This window comes from Coenobita brevimanus, chromosome 86 (assembly GCF_032717465.1).
Source record: "Coenobita brevimanus isolate Jiangsu-jjx chromosome 86, ASM3271746v2, whole genome shotgun sequence".
Classification (NCBI taxonomy): Eukaryota; Metazoa; Arthropoda; class Malacostraca; order Decapoda; family Coenobitidae; genus Coenobita; species Coenobita brevimanus.
In genome coordinates, this window is record NC_137039.1 from 27384307 (window position 1) to 27400505 (window position 16199).

The 16199-nt window shown below is 41.1% G+C and overlaps 1 protein-coding gene across 1 annotated transcript; it reads right to left on the bottom strand.

The window, feature by feature from the left end:
* Positions 1-254: 254 nt before the first annotated feature.
* Positions 255-14480, bottom strand: LOC145410829 (isovaleryl-CoA dehydrogenase, mitochondrial). Its single transcript, XM_080280950.1, has 9 exons — positions 14242-14480; positions 10682-10771; positions 8585-8806; positions 8228-8389; positions 7620-7785; positions 6103-6196; positions 5318-5408; positions 2225-2393; positions 255-476 (listed from the first exon to the last, which is right to left on the bottom strand). Exons 1-9 carry the CDS (start codon positions 14380-14382, stop codon positions 343-345), a joined length of 1269 nt encoding a protein of 422 aa, XP_080137076.1. The 5' UTR covers positions 14383-14480; the 3' UTR covers positions 255-342.
* Positions 14481-16199: the final 1719 nt, after the last annotated feature.

A 16199-nucleotide genomic window follows, 5' to 3' on the forward strand; every position in this document is an offset into this window, starting at 1 on the left:
CTCCAGTTCACCAATTCTCACATAAGCTGAATAAAACTGTCATGAAATAGCAAATATAAAACTCACATTATGTCCTCTGAATGAAAGAGTTAACTTATTCAGCCTGGGAATTTCTTTTCTTAAATTCTATTTTTGCTGTCCCGTAAGATTTCATCATGCTAAAGACAGGCTTTCAAACTGGAGAGGCTAGATGGATACCAGTACAGCCTTCATAAACCCCTACAATATAAGAGGGTTTTCCTAACTGGATCAAAATAATCTGGTTACAGCAAGAATAAACTATAAGGACGTCATCTGGATACAAAGGTAATAAGCCATTTGGATTCAAAGTTAATGTACCTTTTATTTATACTCCTGATTCAAAGCCCGGCCTATCACCATGCGTCGTATCTCACTAGTACCAGCACCAATCTCGTACAGTTTGGCATCCCTGAGGTAGCGTCCTGTTGGATAGTCATTGATGTACCCATTGCCACCTGCAATGAAGAGGCACTATTAAATACACGTGGCTCCTCTCCCTATCCTGAAGTGGGAAAAAGCATGATTATGATGATGATGATCATGATGATGATGGCAACAATGATGATGACTAATTATGGTAAATATGTAAAACTACAATACAGAGAAGTGCAAAAACATGAGACAGAATTTTGAAAATTAAAAAAATATATGTAAGAAAATGTATCAAGAATAAGGAAAAAGGCTACATACCAGCAAAAGATAAGACATGATGGTGCTACTATTTAAATTTAAAAATGGATGAATGGTATCTGCAGATTCACCCACTATAAGCAAGCAATACAGCACCACCCATGTACATTTCTGAAATACAGTAATCCATCCCTCATCAGCTATACGCTCCTTTCCCTAACTCGTTTTTATTTCTCCCCTAACCCCATTCCCATACATACAAATATCTAACTATCTATCTATCTATTGCCACATGTGTTAATCCCAGTAGAGGACGCACAAACAAATCACCTCCATGTCGCCCTGTCCTCTGCCATTTCACTGTCCTTCCCCCAACTCACACCCACCCCCCTCTCTCATATACCTTTCCACTTCATCCCTCCATCTCATTCTCAGCCTTCTCCTCCCCCCCCCCCTCCACTTCACTCAAATACACTCTCCTCGTTAGTTTCTTGCTCTCCATCCTCTCCATATGGCCAAACCACCTTAATATATTTCTCCTAAAGCTTTCTATCACATCCACATCCACACCACAATGCTCCTTCACTTTCTTATTTTGTCAGTCTGTATCTCCATGTATCTCCACATGCTCCTCTCAAATATCTCATTAATATCTCATTTCCACTGCTCTCACTCTTTGGTCATGTCTTTTACTAACCCCCTGTGTGTGTGTGTGTGTGTGTGTGTGTGTGTGTGTGTGTGTGTGTGTGTGTGTGTGTGTGTGTGTGTGTGTGTGTGTGTGTGTGTGTGTGTGTGTGTGTGTGTGTGTGTGTGTGTGTGTGTGTGTGTGTGTGTGTGTGTGTGTGTGTGTGTGTGTGTGTGTGTGTGTGTGTGTGTGTGTGTGTGTGTGTGTGTGTGTGTGTGTGTGTGTGTGTGTGTGTGTGTGTGTGTGTGTGTGTGTGTGTGTGTGTGTGTGTGTGTGTGTGTGTGTGTGTGTGTGTGTGTGTGTGTGTGTGTGTGTGTGTGTGTGTGTGTGTGTGTGTGTGTGTGTGTGTGTGTGTGTGTGTGTGTGTGTGTGTGTGTGTGTGTGTGTGTGTGTGTGTGTGTGTGTGTGTGTGTGTGTGTGTGTGTGTGTGTGTGTGTGTGTGTGTGTGTGTGTGTGTGTGTGTGTGTGTGTGTGTGTGTGTGTGTGTGTGTGTGTGTGTGTGTGTGTGTGTGTGTGTGTGTGTGTGTGTGTGTGTGTGTGTGTGTGTGTGTGTGTGTGTGTGTGTGTGTGTGTGTGTGTGTGTGTGTGTGTGTGTGTGTGTGTGTGTGTGTGTGTGTGTGTGTGTGTGTGTGTGTGTGTGTGTGTGTGTGTGTGTGTGTGTGTGTGTGTGTGTGTGTGTGTGTGTGTGTGTGTGTGTGTGTGTGTGTGTGTGTGTGTGTGTGTGTGTGTGTGTGTGTGTGTGTGTGTGTGTGTGTGTGTGTGTGTGTGTGTGTGTGTGTGTGTGTGTGTCAAATAATGTCTACTGCACCCACTTCACTGTTTGCAGGAAGATAAGTAATGTGAGCTGTGGATTAACAGAATATGAAATTCTGCACTGGCACATCTTACCTAGGCACTGTATGGCTTCCAAGCACAATAAAGTAGCTTTTTCAGCACAGTAAAGAATGATGCCAGCACAATCCTTCCTGTTGACATGGCCCTGATCACAGGCGCGACCCACACTGTACAGGTAGGAACGGCAGGCATTCAGGGTGCAATACATGTCTGCTATCTTGCCCTGGGAACAAAATTGGGGGTGAGTAAATATAATAAACTGCTGACCATGAGAAATTCTGCTATTCACTTTCTCAATACAAGCACTCCTCAATGTCTAACACAGATAAATCAAAATAAAAATACACTTATACAACTGGCGATGTAAACTGGGGGATACTGGAAAACCAGCTGTATAGGTAGCAACAGAACTTTAATGGATAATATTCCTGTAATTACTAGGGACTTTAGCCCCTAACCTCCGGGTGTGGTTCGAACCAACGACAAAGAGGCACCAGATTCCCACCGGGAGTCGGCAGGAACCAACTCTGCGTTAGCGCCACAGTTTGAAGTGGCTGCCACTTTATCTCACCACCAACAGCTAGGAAGAGAGTCCAGCCAACCGAGATAAACACACCTCAGTTGTCTCTCTGACTCTGCCAGGAGTAAAATGATGTTTTCTTATTCTTCTTGTCCAATTCCATTCCTGCCTCATGTGGACATTTGCCTCATCCATCCCTGCCAAGACTCTTTCTGAGGATACTGGGAACAGGCTCAGTGGTAGTGCCAAAAGGTGTGCCTTGGATGCCACTGTCTCTAGTTTATCTGGTAACAAAGCTATCACATTGAGGGCAAAGCCACAGTACGGGCTGCAAACACATGCATGAACACATCCTACCTCTCGCGCTACAAATTAGTCCTCTTCCGCACGTCCTTACCCACTGACGTGACAACGTAACAGATCTGGAGATACTTTCATTCGCAAAAAGAAGAGTTTGTGAGTAATATGGTTTTTGTTTCCCTAACTGCTAGAGTTTCTTAGATATTAAGGTTTGAAAACAGGCTATTTTCAGAACAATTCCTGTGCAGGGAGAAAAGAGTGTGCTGTGGTGAATGGTATAAACAGACCGTCATTTGGGGGTTGGGAGGGGGACTGGTAAGATAATGGGAATATACTGCTTCAATCATCTACTGCTTAAGATTAGCTCATTGAATTATTACAGAATTATGATTCTGTTCCTTCATATACTTAGTTCTGCAATGTCTTAACTTGTAAAAAGATTTTACAAACCAGGAATGTAAACAATACTGTAATTAGAATACATCAGATACCAGAGATCCTTTGCTGAAGATATGTTAAAGGATTGTCTGTGTTGGGAAAGTGAGCTGCAAGAGGTAGGTATGTTGTGTGAGGGACTGTATTATAATGGGAGAATAATGGATAATTTACAGTAAGAGTTTGGGTTTATGCCAGGTAGGGGGACCACTGATGCCATATTCATTGTTCGACAGCTTCAGGAAAAATATATTGGTAGGAGAAGGGATCTTTATTTTGTTTTTGTTGATTTGGAAAAGGCCTTTGACAGAGTCCCTAGAGAGGTGGTGAAGTGGGCAATGAGAAAGCTTGGCTTGGAGGAGTGGCTGGTTAGGGTGGTTATGGCCATGTATGTGGGTGCTCACACCCAGGTGAGAGTGAATGGAGATTTGAGTGATGAGTTTTCCGTTAATGTTGGTGTGCATCAGGGGTCAGTCTTAAGTCCCATGTTGTTTATCATGGTACTTGAAGCCCTTTCACGTGACTTTAGAAACGGACTCCCGTGGGAGTTGTTGTATGCTGATGATTTGGTGTTGATTGCAGAGAATGAAAGGGAGGCGGAGGAAAGGTTTAGGAAGTGGAGAGATGGTATGGGGCAAAAGGGTTTAAGGGTAAATGCAGATAAAACAAAAGTGATGATATCTAGGGTTGGTGGCGGTACTGTCAAAGACGAGGGAGAGTGGCCATGTGCAGTTTGCCACAAGGGCGTGGGAAGTAATTCCATCTTGTGCGGTGTGTGTGATAAATGGGTGCATAAGAGATGTAGTGGTATCAGAGGTAGACTGCGAGATAATGCTGATTTTATGTGTACGGCGTGCCGGGGTGAGCAGGTGGAGATCATCAGACGTGAAAGAATTGAACTTGCTGGTGAATCTCTTGAGTGTGTGGAAGAGTTTTGTTATTTAGGAGACATGTTGTGTGCTGGAGGTGGGGCTGGAGCTAGCTCTGTGGCTAGGGTGAGAAGTGGTTGGAAGAAGTTCAGGGAGCTCTTGCCTCTCCTGACATTGAGGGGGCTCTCCCTACGTGCTAAGGGGTCTTTGTATGCAGCGTGTGTTAGGAGTGTAATGCTGTATGGCAGTGAGACCTGGGCAGTGAAGGAGGAAGACATTCGCCGGCTCAGACGTACAGAAATGACAATGATTAGGTGGATGTGCAGTGCGTCCCTGCGTCCAAGGCCTGGAGGGGCTGGGTTTACAATGGAAGAGTTGAGAGGTAGGATGGGACTGGAGTGTATTGGTGTTGTGATGAGGAGAGGTAGATTGAGGTGGTTTGGACATGTGGAGAGGATGGGGGATGATAGCTGGGTGAGGAAGGTGAGAAGTGTTAATATTGGGGGTGGGGTTATGAGGGGTAGACCGAGAAAGACATGGGACGAGGTCATTAAGTGTGACCTTAGGGTTAAGGGACTGTACAGGGAGGCTGCAATGGATCGTGCAGCATGGAGAGCCGCCATTAGGTGACCAAGGCCGACACATGCAAGCATGTTGGAGCCTTTAAAAACGAAAACGAAAACGAAAACGAAGTTGTACCTGTACTTTGTGTTGCTACTGAAGCAGAGGAGAAAGAGGGCCACATTGCAGTCGGCATAACACTTTGGCTGGCTGATGATGCTATTAACACCACTGAAGTAAAATATTTGCCAAAAATTCATTTATTGCTCACCGTTCATGGAATTAAGTTTAAAATGCGCGCCAATGTCTCCCCATTCTACCTGTGCTCTACAAACATCACTGTGAAGTGTTAGGTGGAGGAGAAAGAGGAATACTGCCAGGGCATTGTGTAGTGTTATTTTATTTGTTTTATTTAAACACTCAATACTAGACGAGGGCATGACAGAAGAGTCCTCCACTGACCTGCATCAACTGGAACTCTCCGATCTTGGTGTTGAATTGCTTACGGATGTGTACATATTCGAAGGCAGTATCACAGGCAGCCTGCATTACCCTGTTGAATGCATGTAGTCATTAACAAACATTCACCTAATATTTCACCTCCCCTACTTCTCACCTCCTTCCAAACTATTACTTCTAAGCTGAGAGAGACCTGAAGTGTTTCTTGACCCACTGACGATGGTCTTTAATATGACAGGACAAGAAGGAAAGTGACAGACAGACCCTAACTGTGAAGTAGATGTAGCAGAACAGTAGGCTAATTTTTGTCAAGCTGTGCAAGACCAACTTCAGGGATTCTACTGTACAGTATATGACAAAATTCACGAGAACAGCTGATGAAACGAAATAAAGTGCAAAGCAATGACTGACATGTCTAGGACTGGTGGTGTACAGAGAATGACAAATGAGTTCTCCAAAAATATATAAATAACAGATGCTGAGGCTACAATAAAGTTAAAAATGGAGAGCATGTATATGTTATGGCAAAGGAAACCTTTAATACTGTGGACTTTACTTATATAATGCACCTTAAACATGCCAGAACTCTTACACTGGACAATATCAGACTCATTCCAATACAAAATAAGAAACCCTCGACTCACCAGTGTCAGAGGTTGATAGGAATGCATGTATTATACTAGGTAAAACTTAACACTCCCAATCTGGTACAAATGAAGAAACTACAGACCACATAACGTAGCTAATACATCAAAATGAGTGCAGGGTTTTTACTAGAAATAACTTACCCAACAGGTCCAGCTGCCAACACCAATCTCTCCAGGTCCAGGCCAGAGAACAAGACGTAGATGCCACCATTCAGTTTACCCAACATGTTCTTGGCTGAAGAGACAGCAAAAACAAACCAACATTTACAATGCTGGAAAAACACCATGCAGTAACACTTCTCAATAGATGATTCATATATACTGTAGTATCTGCAGCAATCAATTATCAAGATACGATAAAATCTCAATTATCTGTCGTGGCAATATGCGGCGCTGCTGGCTCAGCTCTATTAAAGCAAAATCCTGCAAAAATTATGCAATATCTGGCGCCAAAATGGGACGTAACCAGTGGTTCTATGCAATATCTGGTGTTGAGGCGTGTCAACCGGCTTGTAACTGGCAGCCAACTGGTGCTGTATTACTATACTGTATCATTACTTTATTGTATTTTATGATTAATTTTCATCGTTTACTCACGGGAAAGTTTTTAGGATGGAGGTTCAAGACGGATAGTAACGCAATATCCTGCTCAACATCAAATACTCAGCCAATGAGGGGTACTATGCAATATCCTGCGTTTTGCCTTAACCGGTGAAAGGCTTGGCTGAATTATGCCAAATAACTGAGAGTTTACTGTATTGGCAATCATTGGAAAGCCCTGTTACATTATTTTATAACCAGCTTATGCACTCATGCTATAAAATACAGTACTGTATCCTGATATCTAATACATCACTACCTGCATCCTCAATCTATTTTCCAGCCTTACACAGGGTAGGAAAATACAAAACCATGCTCAATTATTTCTTTTAGGATAACAATCAAAGGAAACGAAAGATCCAGTTCCATCTTCATCCTTCCTGAATTGTAATGCCTATGAAACTGGTCCTTGTCCAAATGGGTAAGAAGTTATTACCATAACCCTATGCCATTATTAGATACATTGTTCATACAAGGGGGAGAGTGTATGATGCCTGTGTAACAAGCAAAACACAGCCATTACAGGAGTTTAAAGGATGAGAAAACTAACATGTTGGAACAAATAAGATAAGGATAGAGAGCTATGGTACAGCTTTGAAGGAATAGTTTATGATGTTTATTACTGATGTGATGTGAATGGGATGATCAAAACAATACAGGACAGACAAGCAGAGAGAATCAAAGGGCTTTAATAGGTGAAAGCAGTCTGCCACAGAGAAAGCTACAAAGACATGGAGTGAGGTCTTATGTAAAAACTTCAGAGGTGGCTAAGGCTTTTACATTAGAATGGTCAAAGCCTCTATCACCTTCCTTGCCATGACATAATTCTAATTTTATTCCTGCTACCATCATACATTATTCACTTGGCATTGAATGAAACAATCTTTGCTAAGGTTTTAATAGGGTATGTCTTTAACCCCCACAATCACAGACATCTCCCAAGCTGGTTACAAGAAAATACATTAACTAAGTTGATGTCACAGATTCATGGGGTTAAAAGAAGATACCTTGATGTAAATATCAAACCTCACAAGTTAACTACAAGTAAAGCAATTCACCTGGAACCTTGCAGTCTTCAAAAATAAGTTCTGAGGTGTTGGATCCTCTACAACCCAATTTGTCTAGCTTCTGGCCAGTGCTGAATCCCTCAAAACCCTTCTCAACCAGGAATGCTGTCACTCCATGCTGAGCCTTGGAGGCTGTTGGATCAGTTTTGGCATAAACCTGAAAAATGAATCAAACACCTAATCAACTGTGTCTTGATTACCATAATGTCAAAAACTACTGAAATGGAAGAATTATACTCACATACCAAATCAGACATCACTATATATACCGGTATAAGCACGTGCTACATCTCTACTCATACCTTAAGATGACCAAAATCATGTAAAAAAAAAAAAAAAAAGATACGCAGTCCTCATCACACCAGAAGAAAGCTGCAAAACAGCTAAACTTTTACAACACAGTTAGTACTATTAATTGGGAGAAATGGCAAATCAACTTTATAGGTGGTAATGTAAATATGATTGGACTTCTTACCATAGATTTAATAAAAAAAAGGAAAAAGAAAAGTGACATCTCTGTATAACAAGGTCTCACCATACATAATCTAATTCAAAGATTTAAAGCAAGTCTTCCAACTGTTACTTGATACAGTACTCACTACAAGAACATCAGCATCAGGTCCATTGGTGATCCAGAACTTGTTGCCATTAAGAATATAGTAATCACCCTTTTTCTCTGCCTTCAGCTTCATGGACACTACATCGCTCCCAGACCCTGGCTCAGACATGGCCAGAGCTCCCATGTGCTCACCTGAACACAGCTGATAAAAATAACAACCTTAACTGCACAGTACTGGCAAAAATCCTTATGCCGGTACAAACAATTTATTACATTATAACAATATTTCATTATCAGGTAAAGCCCTAGGCACTGGTGAATGGATAAATACATTTAAAAGTAGGCTATGGGTTTTCAGTATGTGAAAACCTTACACTTCAATTAATCTGTGACCCACCTTTGGAAGGTATTTCTCCTTCTGTTCTGGTGTGCCATTGATGTTGATTTGGTTGACACAGAGGTTGGAGTGTGCCCCATATGAGAGGCCAATTCCTCCAGCTGCTCGAGATAATTCCTCCATCACAATGGCGTGGTCCAGATACCCCATGCCTGAGCCTCCATACTGTGGATCTGCTGTGATGCCCAGTAAGCCGAGGCCACCCATCTTGCGCCAAAACTCCTGGTTAAGGGGGGGGAGGTGGAGGTATAACTAATTGCATATTGACAAGCAAAAGCCTGCTGACAAATGCCTGCCAGTACTGTTTCCTTCCTTCCATATTTCTCAATCCTCCTTTAACACTAGAGTATCCTTCCTCCTTCACTCTTTCACTGTGTGCTTCATATTGCTAACACATTACAATATTTCATGCAACATCTTGAATTGCCACACCCAGCAGGAATATGTTTGTGTACTCTTGATTATCCTAATACTGTACCACTGCCATCCCCAAAACATTTATTATGGTATTTTTCTTGCTTTTCATCACAACATTGGCCCTTTGAGCCAGTAAGTTGAATGTTTTATTATGAAACACACCAATTTCCGGACCTCAATGGGTTCAGAACCAAATTCACTGACAGTTCAACCTACAGAAGGTTCACAGGCAAGGAGTTAGAAATCTATACAGTACTGGGAAATGGTTATCACAGCAAAAAGATCAAATAAAGAGTCCCAAACTAATGTGGCCAAGATCAAGACAACAACCACAAAAAAGGTAATAAAAACACACACATTTAGCCAAAATAAAAATATGGACCACAGAGAGAAAAGGACACATTAGGGACTTTCCCTTACTAAGCAGGGATGTCCCAGATTCCAATCACATCACATATATAAGTCATGAGGGCCCACATACAAAAGCCTTTAAGTCCAGCTTTATGTATAGGGACCTTTGCTATTTAAGTGTAAAACTACTTATAAAGTCCCATTAACCTTCACTGGGAGCAACAAACTTGGGTTGCAAAAATTATTTTTTTTTTCTTCCTTCATCAGTTATAACTCCACAATGAAAAGTCATACAAGTGCAAGTTAGGCACAAAACACTTTGTGACAACCAGGGATGTTTCTTACATATTTAAACAAGCATTTGAGCAACAGTATGCGAGTTACTGGCTAAAAAAATTCTACAGCACTCAGCTGTCTTTTCAGATATGTGAAACTGTGTGGATTCAAATTGCCTCATCCCACATAGGGCCAATGGAGGAAAATTGGAGCAATGGTGGAACACTGCTCCAGGCTGGAAAAGGGTTCATTGGAGAAAAGAGGTACCATGAGGAAAAATAAATCTATGGGGGAAAATATGTCCACAGGAAAATATGTCAACCAGGAAAAACTAGTTCATGAGGGGAAATAGGTCCAAAGGAGGAAATTAGGTCTAATGGGGAAAACAGGTTCACGAGAGAAAGAAGACTAAGGTGGAAAATTTGTCAATGCAGGAGCTAATTCCAGGGGGTAAAAAGGTAGGAGAGGGCTTGCATCTGGGGGGTGTAGATGAAGACGGGTTAATGTGGTTCCTGTACCTACAATAAGCATTTGGCAGCTAGCTTCAATAATGAAATATCATAAATGAGAAAGCAAATATTTTATTCTAAAATGAATGTTAATAAGTAGGGATGAAAAAAGTACAGTAACAAGAGGTGTAAAATGGACAGCAACAAGAGAGCAATTGGGACGGGAGAAGATTCAGAGTTCCATACCCATTACTACATTCCACCAGATACAAATATTTTGCACGTACCACGTGGAATGTAGTAATGGATCGAGGACTCTGAATCTCCTCCCATCCCAAATACTCTCTTGTTTCAGTGCTTTTTACATCTCTGGTTTCTGTACATTTTTCATCCCTACATGTTAATGATAATTTTAGAATAATATTTTTATTTCCTAGTCACAACAGGGTATCAATAACATAAATATATATACTGCATTGTAATGCCCCTAGAAGACTCACCCCTGAAAAAAAAACAAATAGGACCAAGTCACAAAACTGACAAAGGTAACTTCACTATTACTGCATTTTAATATGAAAAACAAAGTATACTCATCACTACTTACCCTGAGTTCAGGAAAATTATTCTGTTTATCAATTTCTGCTGCCTTTGGAGCCAACTCTTTCTGGGCAAAGTCAAAGACTGTCTTCCGAAGCTGCAAAGAAAGAGAAATCATCATCATCTGGACCTCTTTTTCCACACTAGGGCAGGGTGAGGAGTAGCACGTCCAGACACCCTAAGTGCGCCCAATCCAACGGGCCACGCTTCCATTCACTCATCAAGCAAGCCCCCAGAATTCTGGCTCTATCTGATATGCCAAAAACATTCATCACATTCTGTAGCTACATATTAAAATATCCAATACTGGACATCATCTACAAGATTTCAGCCACCCTAGTTAGGTTTGGGGGCACTAGTCAGAGAGTTTGTTGAAATTCATAATTTTTTACTACAAATCCAAAGTACAGTACAGTACTGTATACAGTACAACTATTTTCATTTATCTTTACTATGTGTGTGGCCTTAGCAGGAAAAAAAAAAAAAAAAAAAAAAAAAAATTAGTGCAGTATACTGTACAACTACAGGCGTACCCTGGTTTAACGATGTACTTGGCTAGGTAAAACCCCATCGTTAGGCGGGGTATCTTATATCGGAGCATTTTTAACAAGTAAAGTAATGTGAAGCGTTTACCAGCCTTGGGTTTCCCCCTAAACCAAGCCCAAATCCCACCCAAATGAGCCCCAAAACAAGTTTAAAGTCAATCTAAATGGCCTAACAGCTGTCAAGGAAGCTAACCTAACACCTGTAAATAGCTCACTAAAACCAACAAATAAAATCTGAAAATCATCATATATAAGTCTGGAAATAATCAAGATTAGTAAACTGTACCCCAAAATGGCAATGTTCACCCCACCTATGGCAAAAACACATTAATCTAAGTCTATAAACAGTTTATAAATCAACCTAAACACACAGTTTTAGTCTAAAATATCTTAAAAATCGGTAAGAAAACTCAAAACCCATAACTGAACTGGGGTTTGGCCATCGTTAGGCAGGGTATGGTGGTATTTCTATCCCCATTGTTAAGCCAGGGTATCGCATCTAGGGTACCAGTATTGTATATTGAGTTATTACTGTACAGTATTACAAATACAGGTACCAGTAACTGTGACGTCTTGATAGAAGGCCCAAGTGATAATGTGCATAATATTTTTCACTCCAGGTCTAAAAAAAAAACAATTCTGAACCTTTTTCAGCACATGTAAATTACAGAAGACCCTCAATATAACGGACCTCAACAGACCGGACATTCGATTTAATGGACACTACGAAGAGCATCGGACTTCCATCAGCTATAATGAACAATGTCTGTTAAATGGGGTGAAATGGGTTGCAATACACGTTTCCTACCCTTTTTAATCCAACCTGACCTGAAATTGCCCTCTCCCCATTATGATTGCTGAGTTGTAGTAACAGACTAGAGTGCACTCACTAGTTTCGTGAAATATACTGTCCTTTCGCGAATAGCAGTTTCACAATGCAAAGGAATGATCCTCATCAAGGAGTCTCATGATTTTATTGAGAGTTTTGCGAGCCACCGCAGCGAGTGATCGCATGCAAACACATCTCCTCGGTCACTTGTTCACGACATTGGTGAGCTTGAGCTCCAACTCGATTTCGAGGGCTTTGATGCTGAGAGATTGGGAAGTGGTGGAATGTGAATGTGAGATTAATAACTACGGTAAAGTTGGGATTTAAGTTAGCAGTGAATTGCTTGGGGTCTAAGGTTAAATCTAAGTGGCATTAGGGTATGTTGGTGCTTAAAATGGCTTGTAATTCACTTACTTCTGGGGAGGGACCACACCTCAGAAAATGGTATTTTTCAAAGGAACTTACAGTATCGGTAATACAATTACTGCCAAATCGAGTATGGGACAAGAGATAATACCACAATATCTGTTAAACAAACTGAAACTTTGTTAAAAAAGAAGGCAAATTTTTAGACGTAACCAATGTTTTCTTTTATTATTATTTTTACGGTTTCCAATGCAAAATACTGTGTTTTAATTAGTTTTGACCTTCATTTTTTTTAGAAAATCCTCCTCCTGGAATTTTGAGTAAGATTCCCAAAAATGGGTTTATTCCCCCCAAAGCAAGATCACAATTAATTAAAAACACACTATTTTGCATTAAACTAACCTAACCTAACCCAACCTTACCTAGGGCCTGACATAGACCGAGTGCACACGCCTGCACCGGCCAATGTGGAGCGACATTCATCTGCTACTGAGCGATAGCCTAACCTAAACCACTCCATAACTACCCCTACAAAATTTGCTCCCCCACCTCAAACTAGGCTTAAAAGGTAAGTCTTTGTTAATATAGTTCAGGGATGTAATATAATGAAAATCGGTAACGTTGGTTACTTCTAAAGTTATACCAAAAAGAATATGATGGCATTACAAAGAAATTAGCAACTAAACTACTGATCTGCACCAGAATGGGTACTGATAAAAATTGTATCACACTGCAACCTCCACTGAGAGAGGAAACAAAAACTCTGGAGGTAAACCTAATTGTGATAGGGATATTTGCTTGATCTAGGTTATGTCTGGCTTGATCTGAGTGTGTTTCAGTAGGACAACTCCCATTACTTCCTTCATTTGTAAAGGCTCCAACATGCTTTGACCCTGTTTGTGAATGGTGCTTCTCCATGCTGCTCATCTCGAACAGCCTCTCTATTCAGTCCCTTCGAGATCATACTCTATTATATCATCCCAAGTCTTTACTTATAAGAAAGAATGCACACAAGCAGGAAAGTACTACTTAAAAAAAATAATAATAGTTGCAACACAAACGGCTGCAAAATGAGGAAACTCTGAAATTTCTTGGAAAATTTCAAGAAATGGTCTGGTCTTCATTCGAATAATACAGAAAATTATCAGAATTTCTACTGTAGAAAAAAAAAAGGGGTAAATTTTTACAAGTGGGCAATACACCCCCCAGGTTGTGCAATATATTTTTCTGGCAGTTTTTGATGCGATTCGAATGTTTCTGACCTTCATTTTTGTCGGAAATGCCTCTCACCGAACACAATAAAACTAACCAAACCAAACCCAACATACCTAACCTATCTTAGGGGAGTAATAATCAATTTCCGAATGGGCTAATGGGGGTTATTTGTGATCCTCAGGGACTATACTATACGATAATGGTGCTAAAATTCCAAAACTGCATATTGTCCACTTGTAAAATAATACCAAAAAAGGGTGGGAAATCCCTCACACTAGGATCAATGGACCAGGTAGCTCAGCAGGGCAAGAAGAGATCCCTGGAAACTGTTACATCTCTCACCAGAGATACACTACCTTGGTGTGGGCTCGAACTCCCAACCCTATGGTTGCAATGCACAATTTTCAACTGCAAATCTTAACAAAACGTGTATCCTAAATTTATCAAAACATAATAGGTTGCCAGAAAACAGTGAAGATTCCAACTCATGCCATGTCAGTACTTATGAAACAACTGGTTACATAATACTGATTACTACACCATACCACAGCTGTTATCTCAAAGTCTATCTATACTCGTCTGTGCCATTTACTCAGATCTGCGGAGAGGTACCTGCTGTTGCTCCTCGGTGAGGCCAAAGACAACATCATCTATGGGGTAGTAAGCGCCGTGATGCCGGACTTGGGTAGCAGTGGTGGCTCCAGCTGCTGCCCTTACCTGACGTGCTAACAAACCCACTCCACGAGCCAGCATTATGCCTGCAGTTTCACTAATAACGAGTGGCCAACCTGTAGATTATGCGTCACCTAAGTCCTCTATCAAGCACGGCCTTGTAAGTCTGGCGCCTGGTCGTAACCTTGTATCTGTGTCTGACGCAAGTCTTCTTGAGTGTAGTCACCCCTTCCTAATAGAAAACTATTAAATGACGAGCCATAACTTAAGTAATTTGATTTGACCATCGTCAGCACCTATAGTCCAGTGTTGTGATTTTATAAGCAGTAAACAATAATGCTCAAAATCAGGATGACATCCAGTGATGTTAGAACTTAGCCTATGAACCCACGATATTCTGCTGTGAAAACGTTTGGTACAACACAGTAACACTAAATCAGAGGATGCAGTATCATAATGGTTAAAACAAATATATGGCGATGAATCTGTTATATGGAAAGAAGTTCACTTGGCGATGAATCGGACGTTCACCTAAATAACGAATATATGTACTGTACGTGTATTTTGTATTTTAAGATGGTTTTACAGGGGACCACTGAGCGGGACGTCACATAAGCCCTCCGCCAACCCACTTTGTCATGTATCGAAACATCCGTGGTTTGGTTGTATGGTTGCCACCCGCCGGAGCAGGTGATTTCCTGGCTTACAAGAAATTATTTTGGCACTCAATGTAGTCACCATTAGTCACAAGGAATATTCTACATAGAGTGAGTAGATGATGCCAAGGCCCACTTGTATGATCATCCCTCAATGATGCGTGCCCCCAACCATCACGGAACAGAAGACAACGTGGAGGCATATTGTTTATGGCCACCCCCAACAGGATTAAGGCATTTGACAACAGATATAGATAGTTTAGATTAGGTGTGGCCTATCTAGTTTACCTACCCGTGCGCACAATGGCTTCAGACCATAGTCTATAATCCTTAGCAGAACCACGCACCTGTATAGTTTTTATCTGAGGTAATAAAGTAGCAGACCAAGAAAACTTACCTATTTCCGACAAGTATTTACACTTATGAGGTCTTATCGTGTTGTATTCCAGCTACTGCCAGATGATTTCATCCGGCTGAAAGGGAATCATATGGCAGCCCAACCGCTCGGTTAAAAAAAAAAAAAAAAAAAAAAACTGCAGTCCTTTGAGCCGCACAATTGTTATATTTAACTTTTAAAAAAATCTTCACGATGATGTGGTTGTTAAACAACCCCAGTCTGTCTGGCTGAGCAGACCCATCATCCGCAGGCAAGCAACCGCCTCTGCAGGGAGGACCCATGCAGTGAGCCCATTTTTCCTTGCGATATACAGCGTCTCGCCACTGCAAAGCGCGGAGAAGTGTGTAAAGGTTCGGCTCCAAGATAGACGCCACATTTGCATCTCTCCAGGGACACCAAAGTTATCTGACTGTATGGCTGCCACCCAACGTTGTAAGTGGTTTCCTGGGTTACAGGGCACCATTGGAGTCAATGTACAGCCACCCGGAGTGGAAATAAGTGCACTAAAAAGTGACAGGAAGGATGGGAGAAACACGGAGAGAGGAAAGCAGACAGAAAAAGGATGATAAAGGTGAAGGAAGAAGTAGGTAGGCATCACTACATCAAGTGAGTGGATGATGATGGCCACCACCTACCATATATTATTTAAGGTAGTCAAGTAAACCAACATTCGCGGTAAACAAACAGGCAGGACAACTATTATGCAGTTGTTGATTCTATTTAGGGTAGTGTATATATATATATATATATATATATATATATATATATATATATATATATATAAAAGGAATATTATGCAACTTTTTTTTTGGGGGGGTAATAAAATAAAACGACAGGAAAAACAG

What these genes read in the sequence shown, in the direction of transcription:
- LOC145410829 (XM_080280950.1), bottom strand. Translation starts at nt 14,382, where the DNA reads ATGCTGGCTCGTGGAGTGGGTTTGTTAGCACGTCAGGTAAGGGCAGCA. An exon ending in AGGAGAAATACCTTCCAAAG is followed by an intron (nt 8,390 to 8,584) that starts GTGGGTCACAGA and finishes TATTTTTATCAG; the next exon opens with CTGTGTTCAGGTGAGCACAT. An exon ending in TGAAGACTGCAAGGTTCCAG is followed by an intron (nt 6,197 to 7,619) that starts GTGAATTGCTTT and finishes CTGTCTCTTCAG; the next exon opens with CCAAGAACATGTTGGGTAAA.